We start from the raw sequence: 12,735 nt of genomic DNA, 5'->3' as shown, positions 1-12,735 counted from the left end.
TAATGTTGTGGAATAAATAAGCACTTGATAGTACCTTTCCTTAATGCACACATTATAACCTGATGTGATGTTGAGGCATCTAATGCCACCTAGGCTTGATGCTTTCATAGCTGTGAATGGTTGGCATGCTCCAAATGGTTAAATTAAACATAGCCAGGATTAAAGTTATTTTTAACTCCGTTTATACAGAGCTCATGAAATTTCAAATAATGGATTTTCTATAGTGACATGCTCAGAATTTGAATTTTATACTTACATATTCTACAGAGTTCCTTGGTTCGGACAGTGGGGCAGTTGCTGAACTGAAACTACTATTTTCTTTTGCAAATGAATATGGTTATGCTGATTGGCTTCAGTTTGATGCGTCAGTTGTTCGTGGCCTTGCTTATTACACAGGGACTGTTTTTGAGGTAAATTGTTTTCCAAATAACGGCACCTTATTTGCTTAGCTAGCTTGACTTTTTTGCAATGTACAGGCCATAGCTTTTGTTGTTTTTTGTGTGATCTTCATTTATTCAATATTTTCTAGCGTCTATTTAACATGTTTTGATTCCCATTTTTATTTCAAGATTTTCTTGCAAACTAATTTACAAATGAAGTCTATCTGGTTGTTCTCCAATTCATCCCCTTTTTCATAATTGGGAGAAAGAATCTGGGTTTCCTGCCCCTCTACATTTCTCCTGCTACTCTTGCTGAAATAGGATACCACCAACTCCTATCTTGTAACACTCAAAATTTAAATGGGATACCTGCAACTTGTGGCCTCTGTGTTGGAATTTCTAAGTTTAACCCGTTAGAAATTCTTCTTGTACTATCTGGTTTATTTCTTACTACTTGTTTAATTTAATTAACAAGTTATTGACCATGTAAATACTAAAAATAAACACAAGTACTGTATCAACATCTACAGATCATCAACTGAAAGAAAACAATCACATAAGTGACACCGTTATTTTTGGACCAATGTCCTCGGAAAAACCCAATGTGGGAAAATTGGTGCAGCTATTCAGAGGGTTTTATTATTATGCAGTTTTCAGAATACAACCAGGGTGCCAGAAATGTCTCACCCAACAAAGAATGCCCTCGGCAGTAGTACATCTCTTCGGAGACAGATATTCCGGCTGATCAATCACTGGATGAAGAATCCCACAGCAACAATTGCAGCTTCCACTGTTCTGCGTCACTCTGATAGGGACTGCGTCACCCTTCCCAGCTCACCAGCACTAGTCTGCCCCACGAAGATCTTCCCAACGCTGCCTCTTGGCCCTGTGTCAGCTCTGCTAGCCTCTGCGCAGCTATTGAAGCCTCTGCATCAGCCCTCAGACCCCCTGCGTCACTCACACTGGCTTTTCCTAACTTTGTGCAGCTCCCAGCTGCCTCTGTGTCAACCTCTCCAGGCTTTGCGCTGTCTCTCTGGTACCAACTCTGCCTCTCTGCTATGTATTCACTGCTTCTCGCTGCTGATCACTGATTCGATCTCTTCGCAAACCCCGCTCTAGAAAATCGAATGACTGATCACTTTGGTGTGTTTTCCAACTGACCCTGAAGCCTCCTCTTATACTTTTTTCGTTGGTCTATGAACGATCGAGATTAAATCTCTAATCAATGGCTAAGATTAGGTTTGGCTTGATCCATGACTTTTGGAACATTCTAACCTAGTTTTATATTAATACCCATTAATATTTTACTTTTCCTAAGTTTAGACTTAGGAACTCCATTAAAAATATTAATTATTTTAATATCTCCCAAACCGGTTAGAATTTGCCCAAACCATTTCCGGGTCTTAGAGATATCATGTGCTTTAGCCTCTCCACCAATTTTCATGGCTAGAGCAGATCCGATGCTACCCCAAATCAACACTCCCTCTTAGCGAGGACTGTGCTCTAGTAATACTCCACACAGAGCATCCCTGTGTTGATGCTAGGCCTCCTCGCCCAACATCCTCTGCATTGCTGCATCCTGTATTGTTGCCCATGGCCTTGCCACTGCCATTGCTGCATCTGTATGACAACTCCCTCTGCGTCCGTGCTGCTACTAGTCCATCCTCCCAACACTGTATCTAGACTGCATCCCCTCTCATCATGCTGCATCGTGCTGCCCATAGCACTACCACTGCTAATTGTTGCACTACAACTCAGTTACTGAGAAGTAAGTAACTGATCCACCCAACTTTGACATCCTTGTTAGGCTAGAGACGCTCCCGATGCTGAAGCTTCCTATGCCGCTAACAAGTGCTCCCTCTACTGAGCTCTGCGCTATTGCAACAACTCCCTGCATCTCACACCATTGCACACCTCTCTGTGCAATCTTGCACTGGTGTAACATTCCCGTGCCTCTCGCACTGTTGCAACCTGCTAGCCTCGTGTTGTCCTAGGACTCCTGCACTGTAGCACTCTCTGTCGCTCCATCTGCATCTGTCTCTACTGACATCTGCCAGTCCTGCTACTCCTCTTCGAGGCTCCCGTAGTAAGGTATAATCCAAGAGGTTGGGTACCTCAAGGATATTGCCCCTCATCGCCTGTAGTCCGTCTGACTACAGCTCGATGTCTCCCCACTTCTTCTCAAGTGGCACATGAGCACTCATGGCACAATCATCATCCTCCTCTACTTCTTTCTCCGCCCTTGCTGGCGCTGCCTTGGTCTCAAAAGCCTCTCCCTTGCTCTTCTTCCTAGGACACTGGTTCGCAAAATGACCCAGTTCCTCACAATGGAAGCATTTGACCTTGGAGAGGTCCTTCTTCTTTCTCTTCTCTTGCTTTCCCGCAGATGCTAGAGCCGCATCCTCTTCTTCCTCCTTGATTTTGACCACTTTTACGCTGCTTCCTGCCTTGGTCACCCGTTTGATCTCTTCTTGACGAAGAGCTGCCCACAGTTCCTTGCAAGCTGGAAGGCTTGACCTGCTTAGTATGCTTTGGACAAATACCTCCCAATCCTCTGAGATTGCGTTCAATGCGGTCCTCACCATGAATTCTTGATCCAGCGTGCCCCCTATGGAAGTTAGCTGGTCACGGATCTCCTTCAATCGACTGAGAAAGACATTTATCTACTCTCCCTTCTGCATCTGGTATGACGACAACTGATTTTCAAGTAACATCTTCCTCTGCATGGAAGTATGCTGATACAATTTCTTTAGGGCATCCCACATCTCATTTGATGTGTCCTTTTCGGCAATATGCGGCACCACATGATCCTTGACCCCATTAAGGATGATGCACTTCGCCTTGGCCATTGCCTCCTCATGCTTCTCATTTTTAGCTGGGTCAACTGGGATCGCTATTGTTTTCAAGGCGAAGTCCTTGATGTGATATCTGTCTAGAATGGATGAGATCTTGGACTTCTAGACCACGAAGTTGGATGCTCCATCCAACCTACCCTGATCTCTCAGTCCATTCACGACCATCTCGCTGCTCTTCTTTCGACTCCTTGGAGTCTCTCTACTTCCCTCCTGGAAGTCCTCTGTTCAACTCCTGCTGAGTCTCTCAACTTCCCGTATGGAAGTTCTCGGTTCGACTCCCTCTGAGTCTCGATTTCCCTTTTGGAAATCCTTCTGCCAACATCAAGTTGCGCCACTCCGATCGTCTGACACTGATCAGGATTCCTTGGCTAGAAATCTGCCTTGTTGACAACAACTTCCTCCACCTTGGTCTTGCTTTGTTAGGTACTGTTTTGACCACAGTACCCCACCAACTTTGCTCCGCAAACTACTCAGTACTCACAGCGTCCTATGCCCCAACAGCTGAAGGATTGAGCCACTTGACTTTGCACAATCCCGACACTGGCATATCAGCTCCCTCAGCCAATTGCGTTAGCCCTCCTGGCCTCTGCGTGAGCCTGATTCTGCCTCCTATAGCCTCTGCGCTAGCCTTTCTCTGGCCCAGACTGATGACGCAGTCTCTTTGTGTCACTCCTTCCTCTATTGCCTTCTGCACGGATCAACTCTGTCACTCGGGACAGTGGAATCTGCTGCTACTACTCTGCTAGCTGATACCTTCAGTTATCCTGTGATCTGCAACTTGGCTTTGATACCGTGTTGGAATTTCTAAGTTTAACCCATTAGAAATTCTTCCTATACTATCTGGTTTATTTCTTCCTACTTGTTTAATTTACTTAACAAGTTATTTACCATGTAAATATTGAAAATAAACACAAGTACAGTATCAACATCTACAGATCATCAACTGAAAGAAAACAATCACACAAGTGACACCGTTATTTTTGGACCAATGTCCCCAGAAAAACCCAATGCGGGAAAACTGGTGCAGCTATTTAGAGGGTTTTATTATTATGCAGTTTTCAGAATACAACCAAGGTGCTAGAAATGGCTCACCCAACAGAGAATGCCCTCGGTAGTAGTACCTCTCCTTGGAGACAAATATTCTGGCTGATCAATCACCGGATGAACGATCCCACAACAACAATTGCAGCTTCCACTACTCTATGTCACTTTGATAGGGACTGCGTCACCCTTCCTGGCTCACCAGCACCCAGTCTGGCCCACAAAGATCTTCCCAGCACTGCCTCTTGGCCCTGTGTCAGCTCTGCTAGCCTCTGCGCAACCACTGAAGCCTCTGCATCAGCCCCTCAGACCCTCTGCGTCATCCACGCTGGCCTTTCTGGCTCTGCGTAGCTCCCAGTTGCCTCTATGTAGCACCCAGTTGCCTCTGCGTCAAGCTCTCCAGGCTCTGCGCTATCTCTTTGGTACCAACTCTGCCTCTCTGCTATGTATTCACTGCCACTCGCTGTTGATCACTGATTCGATTTCTCTTAGCAAACCCCACTGTAGAAAATCGAATGACTGATCACTCTGGTGTGTTTTCCAACTGACCCTCAAGCCTCCTCTTATACTTTTCTCGTTGGTCCATCAACGACCGAGATTAAATCTCTAATCAATGGCTAAGATTAGGTTTGGCTTGATCCATGACTTTTGGAACATTCTAACCTAGTTTTATATTAATACCTATTAATATTTTATTTTTCCTAAGTTTAGACTTAGGAACTCTATTAAAAATATTAATTATTTTAATATCTCCCAAACTGGTTAGAATCTGCCCAAACCTTTTCTGGGTCTTGGAGATCTCATGTGCCTTAGTCTCTCCACCAATTTTCATGGCTAGAGCACATCCGATGCTACCCCAAATCAACACTCTGAAATTCTGGGAGAGTTTTGCCTAACTGAACCTGCACTATCCTGTGAGTCATGTATCAATGCCGCTATTTTGAGTTGGTACTGTCACTGAAAGGTGCAAGTCAACCCTGTAATGATTTTTAAAAATGTTTCAAACATGTTGCAAATTTCTGAGCATTTTGGATGAATCTTCATCTTCGCCTTGCTCTGCTATCCTGACCTACATCTCAAGTGCTGGGGAATATGCTTGGATCATACTTAACATTCTCTATCCTTTCACCTACAACTTGTGAACCTACTCTTGATGGCCTCCAAGTAATTCTCTGGTGATCAATTATAGGTCATTTTTAATGAGATTGTATGGCACAACAACATCATCATTATGCAACTTCCTGACTGGTAGATTTGAAATTATGTCATCTTCAGCACCACATACTAAACAAAAATGCCACCATGAAGGCCTTCTGGAAACTATGTTATCAATGCTATGAATTCAGATCATAATGTATAGGCATTCATTTTTTCCTTCTGCTGTTTGTTTTAATGAAACTTTATGTTTGCATATTTAAAATGCTAGAGAAACACCCAAGAGACGGTGTTTCTATCTTGTTTCCATTTCTTGGAGAAATAGTGCCCTGCGTACCATTTGTGTAACATAGCATGGAAGCATGCTCTTGCATAGAGCGTTGTAAAGTTGAGAGAATTGACAGGTTTAAGCGAAACCTCGCATTATTCACCAGCACCGACATGGAGCAAAAACAATGTAGTTTTCAGTTCAAGCTGAATGGATATCAAAGTAGTCTGTATGCATATCCGTGCTGGAGCTATCAACCAGCACTGACAGGGAGCAAAAACAATGTAGTTTTCAGTTCAAGCTGAATGGATATCAAAGTAGTCTGTATGCATATCCCTGCTGGAGCTATCCATGGAGAAACCTACTGTGGAAGTACCCCAAACACACAGAAGATGATGCCCAGGAGATATAGCTTGAAGCCCTAAACTGATGTCATTAATGTTGAAAACTTGTGAATATAGTTTCTTACAAGGAAGATCACAAAGAATTAAGATCTATGTTTGAAAGCTCTACCTAGGAGAGTATGTGGGTCCAAGTAGTTTGTGATAATAGACATATCAAGCCCCTCCCAATCATGGAAGCAACAAATTCAAGCAAATTCACAGTGAAACAGATTACTCGAACAGTTAAAGGTAAAAGCCCTGGTGACACAAGATGACTCTCTGCAGTAGAAAATAATTTCTCCGAAATACCCTATAAACCCTGAAGTTAGCTGGCATCACAGTTGACAAGGCATGGCTTAAACAAGATAGTCCCTGTTACCCTTTGCTGATTTTTGTAGCTTTGGAAGGTCTTCTACATTGGCTTGGTGTCTTAGCATGTAGAAGATATTTGATCGTCTCTTTAGGTGCTTGCTTGGTGGAGTAAGTGATATTATGATTTCTTTCCTAAGCTTTGTTAGAAAATCAGAAACGCAGAAAGATTTCAAATGTTGATAATTACTTTTGTTCTTATTATCTTCTTTATGTTCTTCTTTTATCTTTTCTTCATCAAGCAATCGTCAAAACGAAACATGAAGATCAATGACACTAGATGTAGGCACTCAACCAAGGCTAAAACCCCTCTATAGGTTAAAACCCAGTCAAACTCTTCCACTAGCAAATTCAAGTTGAGATAGCCCAAGACCCTAGACCAATATGTGAAAATTTGGATGCCCAAATTTCTAATGCAACAACTGATTACGTTTCTTCTATTTGTTAATCACTGAACAAAATTATTTACTGTTTCCTACAGTAAACACCAATTCTAATACGCTATAGCCTTCACCATTTAAATAAAATGCGGAAACAAGAAATTGAACAAGAAAGAAATACACAACACATCTACACAGTTATTTTTGGACAAATGTCCCCGGAAAACCCAATGCGGGAAAACCGGTGCAACAACTGAGGGTTTTATTATTATGCAATAGTAATTCTGAATACAATCTCTGGATGCCCTATTGGCTATCCAATACAGAGAATATCACTGACAGAGAGATGAGTGAGATTACCTCACACTATCATTGGAAATCCTGGCTGATCCAGTCACTGAATGGACTGCCCCTAGCTGCCTCTGCGTAGTCACTACGTCAGACAAGCGTCACCCCTTCTACTGATCGATTTGCTGCCCAAGAACTTCGATTTTCACCTCCCGGTCTCACACCCCGGCTTCTGGCTTCTGATATCGATTCCTCCAGCAAATTTTCAGACCTCCTCAAGGCTTTTGCACTGCCTCTGCATCAGCCTACGCTGGCCAACTTAGCCACTGCGCTGCCTCTCCCGGATCTCTCTCTGCCTTCTCTGCTGAGTATTCCTGGATCAGGAGAAATCTCCAACCAGAACTATCCCTACCTCTCACTACAAAAGATCACTTCGAATTTCTCTCCGATAGCTGCTTTGCTTAAAAATTTCGATCTTCTGATCTCCCTTCGATGTGTGCTCGAAGTGCCCATAAATGTCCTTCTTATAATCCTCTAGTTGAGAACCAATGACCTAGATTAGATTCCAATCAATGGCTGAGATCATTTGGACTCGATCTCCATCTTCTTCTAGAAGTTGCACCTACAATTTAGATTAATATCCATTAATTATTTTCATTTCCTAAGTTTAGACTTACAGACCCATTAAAAATAATTAATTATTTTAATAAAACTGTTTCCGGGTAGAATTTCCCAAAACAATCTCTGGGTATTGTGGAATACATGTGTCCAAACCTCCCTGCAAATTTTGAGACTTAGAGCACTTCCGATGCTACTAGAAATCAACACAATAGAACTTCCTCCTCCAGCGAGTCAACCCTTCCTTCCAACAGATGATCTCTCCCAAAGTCATCAAGTGTCAGCTTCTCAAATGCAACTTCAACCCAGAATTTTGACCCCCAGCTTCAAAACTTCGATCCCTAGTTTCAGAATTTCAGCCCAGCTTCAAGACTGCAATTTCGGCCCTATCAGCAACTCAACAACTTCACACGTGATAAAAAAAGAGAGAAAATTTCGACTTGTTGTGCTTGACAAAGTCCTTTTTCGCTAACTCTTTCCTTCTTGTTCATTGAATTTCACACCCTTTTTTGTCCCAAAAGTTGCATATCGAATTTATTGAGTGAGTGATACAAATGAGGTCGAGTTGCTGCCTTTATATAGGAGAATCTTCCCCTCAATTAAGCCGACTTGTCCATTTTGAGGCTGACTTGGTGGAGGAGGCCTAGAAGACCTAATTTACGTCAAAATAAATTTGTTTCTTGATTAACAAAGCCCAAGAAGAGCCTATTACATAATGACATGGACTAGGACACTTGACATAAACCCTATAAGCCTACAATGGTGGCCTTGACCTAAAAATCATTGACCCAAGCATGAAACCCGTGCTTTAATAAGTCAATTTCTTTTATAATAAAAATTCATTTTTCTTTCTTTTGATAAATACATTATATCATGACTCAAATACAATTATGAAGACCGATACTAGTTACTTTTTTCAACAACTCCCTCTTACCTAGGGAGGTATTCATAATTACACATATACAAAGGTACACGAAAGATCTCAAATTGATATGCTCTATGAAGAGTCATAGCACACGCAGTGTTATAGATTAGATACCTGACCAGGGTACTCTAATCAGGTGGGACTAAGGTGAATGTCAAGTTTTAGCCACTCTAGGTACCATCAAGCTTTTAAGCTCTATCACCAACCTAGGGATCTAGGTGCGTATCCAAGGTCGGAGCTCCATGACCAACACCACCCTCCCTACTTTGGGTTCTAGACATCAACACATAGGTCAAACAGATGCCCTCCTAGGCATTTTGTATTACACATGATGCCTCATCTCTCCTTAAGTTAGATATATCCACCAGTCCAAGCATGATTCCAAAATGTTCAGCCTTCTTGTGGAGAGATTTACTTGTACAGACACAACCCTAATTAATAATAAACTTTCAAATACATATATACAAGTAAACACAAACCTTCGGGGTCCTCAATCATTCTGATGCTGCTTATATCATCATCAAGTTATTTAAACACATCTTATCAAAAGTTTGTACTTTTTCACTTCTTTAGCAACACCAAATACAACCTCAGTACTTCTCAAGTCTTTTGTTTACAACTTCATGAATCACGAACATTCATCTGTAGCACTTTCATTCATTCTTTCTTCAAGGTATTTACTATAACCATCATAACATACTCTCCCTCTTAACTAGGGAGATATACCCTTTCTTCTATCCAAGCTCCCTCTCAACTCTATTAGACATACTTCATTCTTTCTCATGTCATCAAGGTCTTGTTGATCATCATCATTCTTATAATTTCCTTCATCATGCTTATTATCATTGTCATCTTCAATTATGAACATCTTGAAGATCATGTACCTGCGAAAATTTTTAGTAGCAAGTACAACCAAATACAGATATACAGAAGCATGAAGTCAATTTCAATGGAAGCATCAAAGCGTTTAAACTTTATCAAATACCTAAACCTAGTTAGGTTTATAATTCATAACTCTTTTCATACTAGACTTCAACTTCTTGCTAGGGTTTTTCATAATGACACCTAGACTCCATCTTCGAGACACAAAGCCTTAGATAATAATCCAATCATAGTACATCTAAGGTTTCAACAATATGCTTTTAAAATTTAAATATCAGACTCTACTAGGGTTTTTTAACAAACCCTAGATTTTATCATCAAAGTTAAATCATATCAATAATTGAAAACAATATCATCATGCCCTAGAATATCTATCTCTACTAGGGTTTTGTTATATGCACTCAATTTCATCAACTATCAAGATAACATACTTGCATATACATATATAGGGTTTCATTATCATGTACTAACATCTCATATCAATATCCATACCTACTAGGTCGACACAAACATCAATACAACAATTTTAATCAGACTAGGGTTTCGATCATATAGATGAATATACACCTAGGGTTTCTTTCCTAAGATCTTATTATAGCTATTGCAGGGGTTTTGTTCATCCCTTAATCCACTAAACCCCCAAAGATCTAGGGTTTCAATATATAACCTAGACATTAACAACAAACCCTTAAAGGACTAGGTTTTTTTACCATAACATTATCAAAACCCTAAACATCAAAAGAATAAGATTTATAGACTTTATCAACAACCCCCAAGTAGATTAGGGTTTCAATCATACCCTTAGCAATAAGAGGCTAGGGTTTTACAATGAACCCTAAGGGTTAGGGTTTCATAAGACTAATTAAATGATAGACTAACGAGGGTAGATTCAATATAATGATTAATCACCCTAACAAGAATCTCTATGATTCAAAACCCTAGACATAAGAATGTTAGTAATATGAAGCAAATTTCAAAAGAGTGATCATACCTATTATATGGAGAGAACCTCGTGACACAACTTATAGTCTAAGACATACCTTGAGTTATTCTTTACCAAACCTTGTAGGATTTCAATTCTTGAAGGGCTTCCTTTGCGACAAAACTTCTTTCATGCTTCAAGTCTGGTTCATAACCTTTGTGTATTCTGCAATCTTTCCTATGAAGGAAAAATATAAAGAAAAGGTTATTAGCATACAATACAAACAAATCTTGATATGAGAGGGAAACCAAACATAAAAGAGAAAACAAGGAACAAGATACTAATCTTTTCGTAAAATGGTGAAGGCTCCCTCTCAATCCAATCTCTTTAGAATAGGAGATCAAGAAGGATATGTAAGTGAGGACTTAATAGTATAAGTCTTTGACTTCCGATTCTTCAGTCTTGTTCTTCTTAGGTGGGGCTTCATTGGTAATATTTACTTGTTCCCTATGTCTTTTCTTATTCCTTGAATTCTCAGGACATTGATTGTTGTAATGACCCATCTTATGACAGTTGTGACATTCAATCTTGGATAGGTCATCTTTCTTCTTTGGTCCTTTGAACTTCTTAAAGGTTCCCATCTTCTTGTGATGAGCAGAATAGGCATTAGAGGTGTTGTCTTTTTCATCCTCCTTGTTGTTTACTAATGATATTCAAGTTTCTTCTTGACTGCATGCATTCCACATTTGTTCGAAGATTGGAGTATCCTTCCAACTACTAAGTCTTGATGCAAAAGCACTCCAAGATTTTGGTAGACCTAAAAGAGCAACAATTATGAGTTCTTTTGTTCTGGTACAACCTCATCTATTGCTTGGAGTTCATCTCTTATTCTAGATATCCTCACAAAATATGATGACACAATATCATCTCTTGTCATCCTTATTGTCCTTAGTTCATTCTTGAGGCTAGCTATCTGATCAATGTTATTGATGGTGAATAACTTGGAAAGAGCTTCATACATTTCTTGAGTGGAGTCTATGTTGGATATGTATGGAATTAGGTTGTCCTTTACTCCATCTACTATATAAGATTCATGGCCAAGATTTTGGTTTCTCTAAACTTCTCCTTTCCTGCATCATCTGTAGGCTTCTTGACTTTTCCTTGAACAAGGTCCAAAACTTTGTGCTTAGCGAGGATAAGATCTATCCTCTTTTTCCATGCCCTATAGTTGGAGGCTCCTTCTAGCTTGTTTTCTCCCTTCATTGTAGTTGACATAGTTCCTATAGATAGTAGACTTCTCTCCTTATATAATCCTTTTTCTTAATGACCTTCCTTTGATCCCCTTTTCTTCAATAGATCTTCAAGCTGCCTTTTTCTTCCTTCTTCACCTTAGCTCTGATACCATGTTAGATTATCATAAAGGAAAAAATATTTTCTTTTGCTGATAATTACTTGTGTTCTTATTATCTTCTTTTCATCAAGCAATCATCAAAATAAAACATGAAGATCAATGACTCCAGAAGTAGGCACTTAGCTAGGGCTAAAACCCCTCTTTAGGGTAAAACCCAATTAAACTCTTCCACTAGCAAATTTAAGTTGAGATAGACCAAGACCCTAGACCAATGAACCTTCCTCCTCCACCAAGTTAGCCCTTCCTTCCAATAGATGATCTCTCCCAAAGTCACCAAGTGTTATCTTCTCAAATGTAGCTTCAGCTGAGAATTTCGACCCCCAGCTTCAGAACTTCAACCCCCAGCTTCAGAATTTCAGCCCAGCTTTAGGACTATAGTTTCGGCCCTTCCAATAGTTCAACAACTTCACACGTGAGAGAGAGAGAGAAAATTTCGACTTGTTGTGCTTGACAAAGTCCTCCTTTTTCGCTAACCCTTTCCTTCTTGTTCCTTGAATTTCACACCTTTTCTTGTCCCAAAAGTTGCAAATTGAACTTGTTGAGTGAGTGCTCCAAATGAGGTTGAGTTGCTGCCTTTATATAGGAGATTCTGGCCCTCAATTAGGCCGACTTATCTAGCTTGAGGCCGACTTGGTGGAGGAGGCCTAAAAGACTTAATTTACATCAAAATACATTCGTTTCTTGATTGAAAAATCCCAAGAAGGGTCTATTACATCATGACCTGGACTAGGACACTTAACATAAACCCTAGAAGCCTACATTGGAGGCTTTGACCTAAAAAACATTGACCCAAGCATGAAACCCATGCTTTAATAAGTCAATTTATTTTATAATAAAAATCATTTTTCTTTCTTTTGA

At 40.4% G+C, this 12,735-nt stretch overlaps 1 protein-coding gene across 1 annotated transcript in view; it reads left to right on the top strand.

Annotated features, from left to right (window-relative positions):
• LOC149149680 (histidine--tRNA ligase, chloroplastic/mitochondrial-like) overlaps positions 1-12,735 on the top strand; it is a 340,861-nt gene that overhangs the window by 301,492 nt on the left and 26,634 nt on the right. Inside the window, exon 9 of the mRNA XM_089440941.1 lies at positions 268-410. Within this exon, the coding sequence (XP_089297067.1) occupies positions 268-410 (143 nt within the window). The remainder of the gene's footprint in view (positions 1-267; positions 411-12,735) is intronic.

This window comes from Pinus tabuliformis, chromosome 9 (assembly GCF_031772625.1).
Source record: "Pinus tabuliformis cultivar Carrire ecotype Pingquan chromosome 9, CPIR1, whole genome shotgun sequence".
In the NCBI taxonomy this organism is placed as follows: Eukaryota; Viridiplantae; Streptophyta; class Pinopsida; order Pinales; family Pinaceae; genus Pinus; species Pinus tabuliformis.
This window is presented reverse-complemented; position numbering and strand designations above follow the sequence as displayed.